This window comes from Podarcis liolepis (assembly GCF_965112155.1).
Source record: "Podarcis liolepis genome assembly, chromosome: 7".
Lineage (NCBI taxonomy): Eukaryota > Metazoa > Chordata > Lepidosauria > Squamata > Lacertidae > Podarcis > Podarcis liolepis.
Genome location: NC_139561.1, coordinates 90,270,692 through 90,287,327, shown reverse-complemented (window position 1 = coordinate 90,287,327; position 16,636 = coordinate 90,270,692). Strand labels below are relative to the sequence as shown.

The following is a 16,636-nucleotide window of genomic DNA, read 5'->3' as shown; positions in this document are numbered from 1 at the left end:
GACCTTGATCTTTCCGGGAAGGCAATTTTAAACATTTCCCCCCAACTCATTATAAATCACTTCCCAAGGAAGTGCCTTGTCGTTCTTTGGGCAGCTGAAGCCCTCGCATCACATGAATTTTTGAATGGGTCTCATTTTCCAAGTGGTGCCTTGTTGAAATTGTCCTGGATGAGACAAGACTCCCAAGCCTTGTACAAAGTCAGACCACCCAGCCCAAAACAGTTTACTCCACCCAGAGTTTGTTTCTGCACCCTATGGGATGAGGTGGAGAATCTTCAGGCAGGGCCTTCGCAGTGGCCTCTAAAGCATGCAGAGGTGGGAAGGATAGATAATAATAATAATAATAATAATAATAATAATAATAATAATAATAATAATAATAATAATAATTTATACCCCGCCCTCCCCAGCCAAGGCCGGGCTCAGAGCGGCTTACAAGCAATAATAAAAACAAGTTGAATGATTACAACTTAAAAACAAAATTAAAATACAACATTAAAATATTAAAATGCAGCCCCATCACAGGAGGAGAAAGGAAAAAGGAAAAAGAAAGAGAGGGAGGGAATCAAATTGGCTCCAAGCCAAAGGCCAGGCGGAACAACTCTGTCTTACACGCCCTGCGGAAAGAAATCAGATCCTGCAGGGTCCTGGTCTTATGAGGCAGAGCGTTCCACCAGGCCGGGGCCAGTGTTGAAAAGGCCCTGGCTCTGGTTGAAGCCAATCTAACTTCCTTAGGGCCCGGGACCTCTAGGGTGTTGCTATTTATGGACCTTGAGGCTCTCTGTGGGGCATACCGGGAGAGGCGGTCCCGTAGGTACGAGGGTCCTAAGCCGTGAAGGGCTTTAAAGGTCAAAACCAGCACCTTAAATCTGACCCTGTACTCTACCGGGAGCCAGTGCAGCTGGAAAAGCACAGGGTGAATATGCTCCCATGGCAGAGACCCCGTGAGGAGCCTCGCTGCAGCATTCTGCATCGATAGAGAATAAACCCCTGTTGTGTCTATGATGTTTCTGGTTTTTCTGTGCACAAGGGGAAAGGCAGCACTGTCAGTCACCGCTGGTGGCTTTGGCAAATGCTCAACTTGTCACCCTCTGGAGCCGGCCCCAGTTTACCAGCTGGAACATAGCAAACTGTCTTCCACTGGTCCACCCAGTTTGTCATAGTCTGCACTGACTGGCAATGGCTCTCCAGAGTTTGAGACAGAGAGCCTCTTACAGCTCCATCTGGATATGCCAGGGATTGGACCTGGCCCTGGCCCTGAGGCCTTCTGCATGCAAGGCAGCTTACAGAAGGGACCCCAAGGGTCATCTAGCCAAACCCTACGCAATGCAGGAATCACAGCTGAAACCTTCTTTCCCAGCCTGGTATGAGATGCTGTCAGAGATTGAACCCAGCACCTTCTGCATGTGGGGCAGGTGACCTGCCACTGAGCTATGGCCCTGCCTGGGCAGGCGATAGTTCTCCCCATGATCTCAAACATCTTTCAGAATAGAACGTTTAACTGGAGGCTGCTTCTGGGACCTAGCAATGGGCTCATACATGGCGGAGCAATGATCTCCCTAACCCAGTATATAAGCAGAGGCTGTAGATCATAGGAGTTAACTCCTAGGAGCCCAGGTTCCTTTGGCCCCCAATAAAATGTTTGAGCCCTCCCTCCAAAAAATGTTGACGGGCATTTCCATTCAAATGGGGAGCATGCATCTGTGATCAATTATGTGGGGCGGGACTTACCTGGGTCCCCCAACATTTTATTCAAGTTGGCAGTCCTCCTGTAGATAATAATAATAATAATAAGAAGAAGAAGAAGAAGAAGAAGAAGAAGAAGAAGAAGAAGAAGAAGAAGAAGAAGAAGAAGCAGCAGCAGCAGCAGCAGCAGCAGCAGCAGCAGCAGCATATACAGATCTCCTGGTGACAGCAGTCACAAAATTAAAAGACACCTGCTTCTTGGGAGAAAAACAATGAGAAACCTAGACAGCATCTTTAAAAGCAGAGACATCACCTTGCCAACAAAGGTCCGTATACTTCAAGCTGTGGTTTTCCCAGTAGCAATGTATGGAAGTGAGAGCTGGACCATCAAGAAGGCTGATCGCCGAAGAATTGATGCTTTTGAATTCTGGTGCTGGAGGAGACTCTTAAGAGTCCCATGGAGTGCAAGAAGATCAAACCGATCCATTCTGAAGGAAATCAGCCCTGAGTGCTCACTGCAAGGACAGATCCTGAAGCTGAGGCTCCAAGACTTTGGCCACCTCCTGAGAAGAGAAGACTCCCTGGGAAGGACCCTGATGTTGGGAAAGATGGAGGGCCCAAGGAGAAGGGGACGCCAGAGGACGAGATGGTGGGACAGTGTTCTCGAAGCTACCAGCATGAGTTTGACCAAACTGTGGGAGGCAGTGGAAGACAGGAGTGCCTGGCGTGCTCTGATCCAGAGGATCACGAAGAGTCGGACACGACTAAACGACTAAACAACAACAACAACAACAGATCTCCTGGATGCTCAAAGGAATTTTCCTGATAAATATTGACAGCAAGGCTGTGTCATTGATTTCTGCAGACTTTGAACTGTGATCCTAAATCTGCCTGCTTCTGTAAGATACAGTAGAAAGGTGGGAAGCTATGCGGTGTTTTTTAAAAAATGCCTTCTTCGGTTTAGCCAAGAAATCTTCCACGTGCCCCAAATGCTCACTTTGAACTCAGAGAGGAATCCGTCCATCCTCTACCTTCCCCACACAATGAATGCTATATTGAAACCCAATCTTGTTTTCCTGCTCTGCAAGGAAGTCCAGGAGGCCAGGCTAGCTGGTTTCACTTACAGGGCACGGGCATATAATGGGTGCGCTGAGCTCGGCCTTCAGCTGAATTCTCAGCCACTTGGCCATGGAGCTTGGAGGGGCGCTGAGCATCTTCCTGGCCATCTGTGTCTCCTGCTTGCTCCTCCTCTCAGCATGGAAGAGGATGCACAAGGAAGGCAAGTTGCCCCCTGGGCCAACGCCTTTGCCTTTCATTGGCAACTTGCTGCAAATCAAAACCAGCGAGCCCTTTAAGTCCTTTTTGGCGGTGAGTTGTGCTCTCTTTGCCATCAGAAGCTTGGGAGGAAATGAGGGGAGAATGTATGGCTGGGCTGGGGCTGTATGCTTAGTTTTCAAGAATTCTCGTGTTTCGAACTGCCAAAGTGGAGTCAGGGAACAGTTATGAGCGCATGTTACACCTTCCGCAAGGTAGCTCTTATGACTCCAGCCAGGTGAGACCAGTGGTCTGCTCACCACTGCATCTGTGACTGAGCACAACTCTCTGGAAAGCCCCCAGAGGGGCCTGTAGGCAACATCACCCCACTTTTTGCTCCACAAAGGCTACACAGAGAAATGTTGCCTTTGAAAATGGAAGCTCTATATCACCTTTTATGAGCAAATACCCACTGACCAAATACCATAGCTGTCAACTTTTCCCTTTTCTTGCGAGGAATCCTATTCGGAATAAGGGAATTTCCCTTAAAGAAAGGGAAACGTTGACAGCTATGCCAAATACAAATGCATGAATTTATTTTATTTCTACTTACAGCCACCCAAGTGTCTACCACCATAAGGGTCTACCACCATCACCACTTAACTATGTTGTGTGAAGTAGGACTTTTTCTCTCTGTGTTCTGAATCTCTTATTAACGAATCTCTTTGAATGACAGCATGTTATAGAATTAATTGCAAGGTGTGTGTATGTCTATCTACTTTTCCCATATATGCCAGCCTGGTGCCCTCCAGATGTTTTGGACTACAACTCCCATCAGCCTGAGCCATCATGGTTATGGTTGCTAGGGCTGATGGGAATTGTAGTCCAAAACACCTGGAGGGCACCAGGTTGGCCCAGACGGATTGAAGGCTTTTACAACCTTCTTTCATGCCTCCTGCTTTGCCTGTTTCCCCATTGTCTTCTTAACTATGGTTTCCTCCGCAGCTGCAGCAAAAATATGGTCCCGTGTTCACGGTGTACCTTGGGCCGCGGAGAGTTGTGGTCCTGTGCGGACATGAGGCAGTGAAGGAAGCTCTGGTGGACCAAGCTGAGGAGTTCAGTGGCCGGGGGGAGCTGGCTTCTATTGACCGGAACTTCAATGGCTTTGGTGAGTCGAGTAGATCTGGTGGGTTCTGCCAAAACAACATGGAGAAACTCTTATGATTGGTAAAGGAGAGTCTGTTTTGCAGGTAGGAACAGAGCAGAAATTCATATTTAAAGGTGAACTGGTTGAATCTGACCTTTTTGAAACAATACAGAAACCAAAACACGGCCATCCTTCAGAATTTGCAGCTCTCCAAATTTTGCAGGGAAATTCTCCAAACAAGTAACCAAAATGTGCCCGCTAGGGTAGTGTCCATAAAAATGCATATGTAAGATTCAAAGATCCTTTATATTAGGGGGAATTGGTTGCAAAAAAAATGTATATACTAGGAGAAAATCACACTTTCAGGTTGATTAATATTCATGAATGCTTTAAAAAGAAGAATTTCAAACAGGCATGGGAATGTGGCAGACCAAACTTCAGTTTGGGAAAGTGGAAGAAACTGAGATCTACAGATTTTCCTATCTCTAGTTGGGGATAGCCTTTCTCAACTAGAGAAAGCTGTTTTGAACTACAGTCAGTGAGGTCTGCTTTAAGGTGGGGTAGCTTATTGGGAGCAGGGACAGAGGGGTTATCGCCGATGTAAATTACCACCAGAATTTCTTAAATTTCCTGCCAGACAGAACTTCTCCTGGGCTTGTGAGTGGAGCAGCTGAGTTGTAATATGTGCCTGCCCTGTTCAGGCCTAAATGTGGAGGGCAGGAGATAAGATTTTGTATCAACCACGGCTGCCCTAATGAAAGTCACTGCTTTCATTTCCAGGAGTTGCTTTGGCCAATGGGGAACGGTGGAGGCAGCTGCGTCGCTTCTCCCTCACAACCCTGAGGAATTTTGGGATGGGGAAACGGTCCATTGAGGAGCGGATCCAGGAGGAGGCCCAGTACTTGCTGGAGGAGTTTAGGAAAACTAAAGGTTAGTGTTGGGACATGGGTGGCGCTGTGGGTTAAACCACAGAGCCTAGGACTTGCCAATCAGAAGGTCGGCGGTTCGAATCCCCGCGACGGGGTGAGCTCCCGTTGCTCAGTCCCTGCTCCTGCCAACCTAGCAGTTCAAAAGCACGTCAAAGTGCAAGTAGATAAATAGGTACCGCTCCGGCGGGAAGGTAAACGGCGTTTCCGTGCGCTGCTCTGGTTCGCCAGAAGCGGCTTAGTCATGCTGGCCACATGACCCGGAAGCTGTATGCCAGCTCCCTCGGCCAATAAAGCAAGATGAGCGCCGCAACCCCAGAGTCGGCCACGACTGGACCTAATGGTCAGGGGTCCCTTTACCTTTACCTTTAAAGGTTAGTGTTGGCCTCGCCCAGCTCCTTCCACAGTGCTGCTGCTGCTGCCAGAGGCTTGTGGAGATGGAAATGGAGAAAGGGTGCTGTTGCTGAGGACCCTTGGTTTTTTGTTTTTCAGGACTGCCCTTTGATCCCACCTTCTTCCTAAGCCGCACAGTCTCCAATGTCATCAGCTCCGTTGTCTTTGGCAGTCGCTTTGAATATGACGACAAGGTTTTTCTCTCCTTGTTGCGCATGATCAACGAGAGCTTCATTGAGATGAGCACTCCTTGGGCACAGGTAATGGAAAGATCTGGAAGGGAGTCCATCTGCCCTTTTTCTGCAAGGGGAAAGCATTCCAAATATGGAACCTCAGCTTTTCAAGATGACAATGGGAAGAGGCAACAGACCCCTTCTCTGGGAGTCTCTGATCTGTATTTATTTTTTTAATTTGATTTTACAACTCCATTCCCAGTCATGAACACATAAGGTAAAAATAGCACAAGATTCTTCTGAAACTCAGAACTTCCCTTCTTCTTTCCGTGGGTTCTTCAAGTAAATTTCCCCCCTCCTGCATATAATAAGTCCATTATATGGACGTGGGTGGCGCTGTGGGTTAAACCACAGAGCCTAGGACTTGCTGATTGGAAGGTCGTGGTTCGAATCCCCGCGACATGGTGAGCTCCCGTTGCTTGGTCCCTGCTCCTGCCCACCTAGCAGTTCAAAAGCACCTCAAAGTGCAAGTAGATAAATAGGTACCGCTCCGGCGGGAAGGTAAATGGTGTTTCCGTGTGCTGCTCTGGTTTGCCAGAAGCGGCTTAGTCATGCTGGCCACATGACCCGGAAGCTGTATGCCGGCTCCCTTGGCCAATAAAGCGAGATGAGCGCCGCAACCGCAGAGTCGGCCACGACTGGACCTAATGGTCAGGGGTCCCTTTACCTTTACCTAATAAGTCCATTTAGTTGGCTATCCTCCATTGTATCCAAAGTCATTGCAAGTTATTTAAAACCTGCCTGAGAGTTCAAGCATCTCCAGTGGTCTTTCAAATATAATGCAGATTTGTCCCATTCTTTACTGAAGCTTTGATCCTCCTGATTTCTGATCTTCCTAGTTAATCTTGCCATCTGTGCATAATCCAGTAGTTTCTGCCAGTCCTCCTCAGTGGGAATCTTACCGTCTTTCCATCTCTGAGCAAGAGTCTCTGCTCTTTATTCCTCTCAATTTTTCAAACTCTGTTCTTTGGGTGCATGATCTCAGAATACAGCAACAACAGCTGCTTTCCCCTTCCAGCTCTATGACATGTATTCCTGCGTCATGCAATACTTGCCCGGGAGACACAACCGCATCTACTACCTAATCGAGGAGCTCAAGGATTTCATTGCAGACAGAATCAAAAAGAACGAAGCGACACTCGACCCCAACAACCCGCGGGATTTCATTGACTGCTTCCTTATCCAGATGGAGAAGGTACCAGAATGGATCCCCTCTTCAGCCATGGGAGAAGGGAAGAGAACCAAATTGGACCGTATTATTTGAAATTGGGAGGGAAGCCCCCACCCCCATTGCCAGGATAGGGGCAGCAATACTTGGAATCCTGGTTGTGTGTGCAGCTCTCCTCACTCAGAAACGTGCGCTGAAAGGCAACCAAAGTACTTGGGGGTGGCTTGGGGCATTTTTCCCTATGAGGAAGGGCTACAATATCAGGTTTTCCGGTTGGGGGAAAAAGACAGCTCAGCGGAGACATAGCAGAAATTTGTCCAATTATGCATGGTGTATGCCAAGGTAGAAGGGACGCGGGTGGCGCTGTGGGTTAAACCACAGAGCCTAGGACTTGCCGATCAGAAGGTCGGCGGTTCGAATCCCCGCGATGGGCTGAGCTCCCATTGCTCGGTCCCTGCTCCTGCCAACCTAGCAGTTCGAAAGCACATCAAAGTGCAAGTAGATAAATAGGTACCGCTCTGGCGGGAAGGTAAACGGTGTTTCTGTGCGCTGCTCTGGTTCGCCAGAAGCGGCTTAGTCATGCTGGCCACATGACCCGGCTCCCTCGGCCAATAAAGCGAGATGAGCGCCGCAACCCCAGAGTCAGCCACGACTGAACCAAATGGTCAGGGGTCCCTTTACCCTTTACCTTTATGCCAAGGGTGGGGGAACCTTTTTCTGCCCTAGGGCCATTTTCCCACGGCAGGAGTGCATGGAGCCAGAGGAAAAAGTGGGCTGAGCAATGAATTTGAATGTGACCTTTGCATGATGGTATCTGTAACACCCACACCCCTCCCTATCTCTCCAGACAAGCAAGAGGCATTAGCAGAGTCAGTGCCGTATTTACACATAAGCTAAACAAGCTATAGCTTAGCGCCCCACTCTCTTGGGGGCCCCAAAAAATTAAAAGAAAAAAACCTGGATGTACATTTCCAAAATATAAGATAAAAAATTAAACCCACATACGGTTAGTGCTTAATAATTATTTCACCATTAATATACTTCTTAATTGTATTTCACTATTAATATAATTAATTGTATTTCACTATTAATATACTTCTTAATTGTATTTCAGTTCAACAATGACTTTGAGAAAATGCATACAGTGGTACCTCGGGTTACAGATGCTTCAGGTTACATATGCTTCAGGTTACAGACTCCGCTAACCCAGAAATAGTACCTCGGGTTAAGAACTTTGCTTCAGGATGAGAACAGAAATAGCTAAAGTGGTGCTTCAGGTTAAGAACAGTTTCAGGTTAAGAATGGACCTCCGGAACGAATTAAGTACTTAACCCGAAGTACCACTGTATTTTGTTATGTGCAAATGGCTTTAGAGACCTATTAGGTCCATAAATTACCATATAGTGTATATTCAACACAAAAAACAAAACAGCAATAGTTTGATGTTGACAAGCTAGACATATAAAGGGCCCCATTACCTTCATCAAACCTCAATCCATCCCTGAGCAGAGTCAAAGCACCTTTGAACCATAAAACCATTCTTCCCACCAGTGGCCATGCTTGCGTGCACGGTGCACATTCACGTACATGCACACACATACGCTAATTTCTTTGTTCCTTCAAAGGAAAAAGGGAACCCTTCCAGTGAATTCAACCTGAAGAATTTGGTCCTCACCACCCTCAACCTGTTCTTTGCTGGGACAGAGACAGTCAGCTCCACCCTGAGATACGGATTCCTCTTCTTGATGAAACACCCGGAAGTGGAAGGTATGGAGGATGACATCTGGGACTGGCAGATGTCAAGCAAGTGCTGATGTAGTGGTGTGGTGTAGTGGTTAAGAGCGATGGACTCGTAATCTGGGGAACCGGGTTCGCGTCTCCACTCCTCCACATGCAGCTGCTGGGTGACCTTGGGCCAGTCACACTTCTCTGAATTCTCTCAGCCCCACTCACCTCACAGAGTGATTGTTGTGGGGGAGGAAGGGAAAGGAGAGTGTTAGCCACTTTGAGACTCCTTCAGGTAGTGATAAAGCGGGATATAAAATCCAAACTCTTCTTCTTCCTTCATCTGCCTGAGGCTCTTCAGGTATTTTGGGCTACCAACGCCCATCAGACGCAGGTGGCGCTGTGGTCTAAACCACTGAGCCTCTTGGGCTTGCCAATCAGAAGGTTGGCAGTTCGAATCCCCGTGATGGGATTTGCTCCCGTTGCTCGGTCCCAGCTCCTGCCAACCTAGCAGTTCGAAAGCACGGCAAAAAGTGCAAGTAGATAAATAGGTACTGCTGTGGCAGGAAGGTAAACGGCGTTTCCGAGCGCTGCTCTGGTTTTGGTGTTCCATTGCACCAGAGGCGGCTTAGTCCTGCTGGCCACATGACCTGGAAAAACTGTCTGCGGACAAACGCCGGCTCCCTTGGCCTGTAAAGCGAGATGAGCGCTGCAACCCCAGAGTCGTCTGCGACTGGACTTAACTGTCAGGGGTCCTTTACTTTTACCTTTTTTCATCTGCCTGGGGCTCTTCAGGTATTTTGGGCTACAACGCCCATCAAACCCAGTCGGCACAGCAATTGTAGTCCGAAATATATAGAGGCACCAAGTTGGTAAAGGCTGGTTTGGGGTTAAATCATTATCTGAAAGTATAGCAATCCAAGTCTGTAGCCAAATACGACCCATTAAGCTCAGATAGCAGTTTGTAGCCATTGCCATTTACTATTGATAAGACGGTTAATGTTGGCACCTAATATGCATTAGCAGCTGTATCAAAATCAGAAGAACCAAGGGACTAGAGGCACCCAACTAGACATGGTGCTAAAAGCATCATGAGGATAGCTGACAGGTGAGAGAGAGAGAGAGAGAGAGAGAGAGAGAGAGAGAGAGAGAGAGAGAGACTGCAGCACACGGGAAGGAAAGATTTAAGTCTTCCTTCAGTTCCTATGAAAAGTGTTGCCTCACTCTGCTTTTCATCATTGCTGCTGTCAATGGGGACTTTCCCCTAGAGTTTAATAGCAAGGGGGGGCTTTTCATTGGGATCACAGTGAAGTAAAGGTAAAGGTACCCCTGCCCATATGGGCCAGTCGTGACCGACTCTAGGGTTGCGCGCTCATCTCGCTCAAGAGGCCGGGAGCCAGCGCCGTCCGAAGACACTTCCGGATCACGTGGCCAGCGTGACAAAGCCGCAACTGGCGAGCCAGCACCAGTGCCGCACACGGAAACGCCGTTTACCTTCCCGCTATAAAGCGGTACCTATTTATCTACTTGCACTTAGGGGTGCTTTCGAACTGCTAGGTGGGCAGGAGCTGGGACCAAACGAAGGGAGCTCACCCCGCTGCGGGGATTTGAACCGCCGACCTTACGATCAGCAAGTCCTAGGCACTGAGGTTTTACCCACAGCACCACCCGCGTCCCAGTGAAGTAGGTAACAACTAATCCCGTGCCCCTTGGGCAGCCCCCACCTGCCTGCCTTTTCCCACACGTCCAGTCCGAGTGGTGGAACCTACTGCCAGCTTTCTCTTCCTCCCTAGTCTCAATTTTCCTCATTGCAGAGCTCAGCAGGGAGGATGAAAAATGGGGGCAAGGCTGGGTTAGTTGGCTCTGCCTGTCATTGACTCTGGCACCACCTGCTGTTGGGCTGTTTGACTTCCACCCAACCAATCCCAAGGGGCACCAGCCACCACTGGCAAAACCTGCTCTCTCTCTGTTGTGGTCCCAATGAAAGCTGGCCTTTGCACGCCTTCTCTGAAAAAATAAAATAAAAGAAGAAGCGAGGTGGGCTTCCCAATTACATGTTTAACATGAGATCTAAGTAAGCCCTAAGAAAGAGAAGAGGAGAAGAATTGGAGGGCAAAACAAAAATATCTCAAGGTGAGATGGAGAAGAGGCCAGGTGCATATTGTAGTGAAAGAGCTCGCCTTCCATCCTTCAGGGTGGAAGTGCTCACACACCTTCCTTTCCCTCCCTACAGCGATTTATTGATCCCCACATTAAAGTTCAACTGGAGACAACTTGATTCCTGCCCCCTTCACATGGTTAGTTGAGGAGTGATTCAATTACGGCTGCTCACCTCAGTTTTGACCCATAATGAGGAGAAGAGAAAAAGTTGTTGTTTAGTCATTCAGTCGTGTCCGACTCTTCGTGTTCCCCTGGACCAGAGCATGCCAGGCACTCCTGTCTTCCACTGCCTCCCGCAGTTTGGTCAAACTCATGCTGGTAGCTTCGAGAACACTGTCCCACCATCTCGTCCTCTGTTGTCCCCTTCTCCTTGTGCCCTCCATCTTTCTCAGCATGAGTCTTTTCCAGGGAGTCTTCTCTTCTCAACAGGTGGCCAAAGTCTTGGAGTTTCAGGATCTGTCCTTCCAGTGAGCACTCAGGGCTGATTTCCTTCAGAATGGAGAGGTTTGATCTCCTTGCAGTCCATGGGACTCTCAGGAGTTTCCTCCAGCACCAGAATTCAAAAGCATCCATTCTTCGGCGATCAGCCTTCTTTATGGTCCAGCTCTCACTTCCATACGTCACTACTGAGAAAACCATAGCTTTAACAATACGGACCTTTGTCGGCAAGGTGCTGTCTCTGCTTTTTAAGATGCTGTCTAGATTTGTCATTGCTTTTCTCCTAAGAAGCAGGCATCTTTTAATTTTGTGACTGCTGTGGACAAAGAGAAAAAGTAGCCACCGCATATGAGTGAGGGGATATGGAAGTGGCCATCTCTGAAAGGCTTCCCTCTAGCTAACTCTTCTGCTCAGGAGGACTGAAGCAATTACTCCCTACTTCGGAGCCATCTGTACTCTCTGCCGCAATGTCCCAGGGAGATAGCAGTAAGTTACGACTGCTGGATCTTTCAGGCATCGTTTCATACCAGCTTCTTCCAGGCCCATAGGAACTGAACAATGATGAGGAACTGTCAGGCATTAAACAAGGTTGAATGCACTAAGTCCACTTGTTTCCAGTTTAAGGTTTGATGGCTCTACATGATACACAGCTTCCAATTCTAAGCTCCGGAAGGCAGCTAATCCCAGGGCTGTTCCATTCGCATCCATAATGCGTTTCTTTCTCTCACTTATGTTCTCAGAAGGCCATGTTTTCACTTCCCCGGTTGCTCTCCTAGAAGGTGTTTCTTGGTGTCTCCACAGAGAAGGTCCACCAGGAAATTGACCACATCATTGGCCTCAACCGCATCCCTGCCAGCGAGGACAGGATGAACATGCCCTACACAGACGCCGTCATCCATGAGATCCAGAGACTGACGGACATTGTCCCCATGGGAGTTCCACACACTGTGATGCGAGACACTCAGTTCCGGGGGTACCACCTCCCCAAGGTGAGACAAGAGTTAAGTTTAAAAAGAACAAGCCTATGGGAAAAGGGGGTGTAATGTGTATGGGTGGCTCGTGCGTAAGTTGCCGCCTCTCCAGGCTTTGTTGCCTTGCTAAACCTTTCAGTCTGGGCAGCCCTTCACTTCGTGGCTGCCTCAGTCGCTAGCAGAATCCGTCAGTGGGCGTTTCTTAAATCTTTTCCAACATAAAAGTTGTTTGACACCCAGTCTCCTCCTGCTCTCTCTGCATGGAAGTCTTCTGCGCAGGGTGGGCGTGGGTAGCGGAGGACCCGTGCTCTCCCCGCTGGTGTCCGGTGAAGAGTCCTGGAGCCCTCTCGCCGATTCCCCCATCAGCCCCTCTATATCCCTGGTGTTGCGCTGATTTGCTTCCCCATCTGCGGAGCTGCCTCTCTCCCTGCTGGGCCCTTCTCCAGCATCATTTGAGAGCCTTCCCTCCGCCTCTAGCTCCGATGTCAGTTCCCTGACAGGGGGGATGGAAGGGTGAGCCATATCTGTTTATGAGGCCCTCGCTGTCCCTGTCAGTTCCATTTCAAGATGGACCTCTGTCTCATGTCTTTCCAGGGCACCGATGTCTTCCCCTTATTAGGCTCGGTCTTACGTGATCCCAAATATTTCAGCAACCCCCAGAAGTTCAACCCTGGGCACTTCCTGGATGAGAAAGGGCGCTTTAAGAAGAACGATGCTTTTGTGCCATTTTCTTCGGGTAGGCCTTTGTCCCTGTTTGCTTTTTACTGCTTACTGAAAGTGGCGTTTGGCTAGTCAGCTCCCTTGTAGCTTAACCGAGCCTGCAGCTCTGTTGTGAAGATACAATGGGATGATTCCTGTGTGCGCCACCCTGAAAACCTTGGAAGAAATGAGGGAAACAAACGATGATGATGATTAAGAATAATAGCAGTGGTAGTGATAGCAATGGAGCTCATAGTACTGACACTGTACTATACACACAGGTCCAGCTCCGAGGGCCTTCTGGAGGTTACAGGGAACCAGGCAGAGGGCCTTCTCGGTAGTGGCGCCTTCCCTGTGGAACGCCCTCCCACCAGATGTCAAAGAGAAAAACAACTACCAGACTTTTAGAAGCCATCTGAAGGCAGCCCTGTTTAGGGAAGCTTTTAATGTTTAGCAGACTATTATATTTTAATATTTTGTTGGAAGCCTCCCAGAGTGGCTGGGGAAACCCAGCAAGTTGGGCGGGGTATGTACAAACAAACAAACAAACAAACAAACAAATAAATAATTTTTTTATATAGTAGTACTGGCAGAGAATAATGTGAGAGAGAAATATAAAGGGAAGGTGGCTTTCCAAGACCTCTGTAGCATCTGCAGCCAGAGTGGAGCCCCCCTTGGCCAAGCAAATTATAACTTGTTCGGGTTCCTTTCTCTCTCTCCCCCCACAGGGAAGCGCGTCTGCCTGGGGGAAGCCATGGCCCGCATGGAGCTCTTCCTCTATTTCACCACCATCTTGCAAAGCTTCTCTCTGAAATCCCTTGTGCCTGCAAAGGACATTGACCTCTCCCCCAAACTGAGTGGCTTTGGGAACATCCCCCCAACATATGAGCTGTGTCTGGTGCCTCGCTGATCCCAGATTTGGCAAGCCATTGCCTGGGGTGGGTGGGGAGGGAGGGTGGGAGGGAGGGGAGAAGATGCATATTGGGTTCACCAGTTCATCATGGGTCTTGTACGTTTTCATTTCGCCCTAAGCTGCTCTAGAACTATGCAGAAACACACCCCATTATTTAGTCATATTTTAAGCCTGTGAATTGTCTGGGCTATGTGACATTCCTGTCTCCTGCCCTGCTCTGTTGTGAGCTTCTGGGAACAGAAGATTGGGATAGATGGATTTGCTTAGTTTGACCCAGTGGGGCAATTCTGACAAAAAATCAGGTACAGTGGTACTTCAGGTTAAGTACTTAATTTGTTCCAGAGGTCCATTCTTAACCAGAAACTGTTCTTAACCTGAAGCACCACTTTAGCTAATGGGGCTTCCCGCTGCTGCCGCCCCGCTGGAGCACGATTTCTGTTCTGATCCTGAAGCGAGGTTCTTAACCTGAGGTACTATTTCTGGGTTAGCGGAGTCTGTAAACTGAAGCGTATGTAACCTGAGGTACCACTGTATCAGAGTTTTTAGGGGGCTAACCAGGTTGGGATAGCTGGGATAGCAGGCTTGTTGTGTTTTGAATGTAGATTTTTCAATTTCGTTGTTCTGTATGGGACAATGACAATAAAGATTATTGAATCGAATCGAAAACATAAGAACACAAATCAGGAGCTGCTGGAACAGGTCACTGGTCTATCTAGCCTAGCATTCTGTTCTAACAGTGCCCAGCCGGATGGCTGTGGGAAGCCTGCAAGTTTGACATGAGGGCAACAGTACTTTCCGCTCCTGAGATTTCCAGCAACTCATCTTTAGAAGCATTAGTGCCTCTGACGATGGAGATACAGCATAGACATCATGGCTAGTAGTCACTGATAGCCCTCTCCTCTTCCATTAATGTGTCCAATCCTCTTTTAAAGCCGTGTAAATTGGTGGACACCACTTCCTCCAGTGGGAGAGAGTTCCGTAGTTTAACTCTGAAATGCATGAGGAAGGACTGACTTTTCTCTGTCCTGAATCTTCCAACATTCAGCTTCAATGGATGTCCATGTCATGTATAATTTTAGAAACTTCTATCATGATGCCTCTTTCTTGTCTCTTCTCTAAACTACAAAGTCCCAAGCGCTGCAGCCTTTCTTCATAGGGAAGTTGCTCCTTGATTGTTTTGGTTGTACTTTTCTAAACTTTTTCCGATTCTGCAATATCGTTTTTGAGCTGAAGCAACCAGAACTACACAGTGACATTCTCCAAGGTTATGCTAATATTATCCCAATGCTGTTTCTGCCCAAATCTCCTAGACTCTGTGCCTTTAACGGCCACCTTGTGGCCAGAGTCAGCCTATGGAACATCTCCAGATGGTACTCAGTGGAGGGAGGTGGACAGGTCTTGGATCACAAAGAGTCACAAGCAATCAAAGAGCTACCTGGCACCCCAACATGGCAGCCATCTGCAACCTGGTGCCCTCCAGCTGCTTCAGACGACAATGAGTTATAGTCCAAAACAGCTTGAAGGCACCAGGTTGAGCAAGACTGCTCTATGGCATTGGTCTTCAACTGGTGGGCCAGGTCCCTACGATTGGGTCACAGCTTGTCTAAGGTGGATGGCAACAACAGCAGAACTCATACCATGCAGATGGTAAAATTGAGAATTAGTCCATAAATGCCTGTTTGCCTTAAAGGTGCGTCCCAGGTCAGGAATAGATTTGCTCTGTGTGATGGTGAAGCACACTTTTTGGTTCAAATGCTGCAAAATCTCCTGTTTAAATAACAGCCACCTAGCTTTTGAAAAAAGGGATGCAGGTGGCGCTGTGGGTTAAACCACAGAGCCTAGGACTTGCCAATCAGAAGGTCGGCGGTTCGAATCCCCGCAACGGGGTGAGCTCCCGTTGCTCGGTCCCTGCTCCTGTCAACCTAGCAGGTCAAAAGTACGTCAAAGCACAAGTAGATAAATAGGTACCGCTCCAGCGGGAAGGTAAACGGCGTTTCCGTGCGCTGCTCTGGTTCGCCAGAAGCGGCTTAGTCATGCTGGCCACATGACCCGGAAGCTGTACGCCGGCTCCTTGGCCAATAAAGCGAGATGAGCGCCACAACTCCAGAGTCGGCCATGACTAGACCTCTAATGGTCAGGGGTCCCTTTACCTTTACCTAGCTTTTGAAATCTTCACAGACTCTCATGTTTCCATTGAAAACACACCCAGAAATATGTGAGAGGTCACCCTTGACCAGAGCCCGCCTCCTTCTGTTTCAAAGGGTTTCTCTATCATCCATCCCTGCTGGGGGCTGGGGTGGTTCTGAGGTTGCCTTTGGCAAGGCCTGTTAGCAAATACACAAACAGCCTTGACCAGAATGTTCACGTGCATGTCAAATGCCTCTGCAAAGCTTTCTCTCTCGCACGAGCAACCGTCAATCAGTCATTAACCAGGAGAGGTCATTTCCATCTCATGGTTCAACACAGCCACTCGCTAATGCCAGGGATGAAAGAATAAATACCCCAGTTGATTCTGATATCTGAAGCATTAGTACAGATTAGAATCCATGATCTACCCAAGACTTCTTGAAGAAGTGGGGACGGTCTGCTTTATTAATTACTGGGTTCAAAGGGTGTTTAAGGCATATTTATGCACAAAGCATTGGAACTGAAACCAGCTAGTGAGTGGACCAACGAGTGGCTGGGGGAAAAGGAAGTTCTCAAGCAAATTCTCTGAGTCTGAATCTACTTGAAAAAAATATCAGATTGATTTTCCTCTGAATTTTAAATTTTCCCATCGTTAATAGATATGTACTGCGTTGTAATAGAGTTTCTAGAAATATAGAATGAAAAGTACTGCATCAAGCAAGATAATGCTTCCCATTATTGTTTTTATGTTGTATTGCTGATGGTTAAACATAGAATAAAATGTATTTTATCAACA

The 16,636-nt window shown here is 48.1% G+C and overlaps 1 protein-coding gene across 1 annotated transcript; it reads left to right on the top strand.

Moving 5' to 3' along the window:
* The first annotated feature begins 2,340 nt into the window (after nt 1–2,340).
* Nucleotides 2,341–16,636, top strand: LOC310712846 (cytochrome P450 2G1-like). The gene is made up of 9 exons (XM_083516257.1): nt 2,341–3,054; nt 3,946–4,108; nt 4,868–5,017; nt 5,506–5,666; nt 6,658–6,834; nt 8,433–8,574; nt 11,932–12,119; nt 12,696–12,837; nt 13,529–16,636. Exons 1-9 carry the CDS (start codon nt 2,875–2,877, stop codon nt 13,708–13,710), a joined length of 1,485 nt encoding a protein of 494 aa, XP_083372383.1. The 5' UTR covers nt 2,341–2,874; the 3' UTR covers nt 13,711–16,636.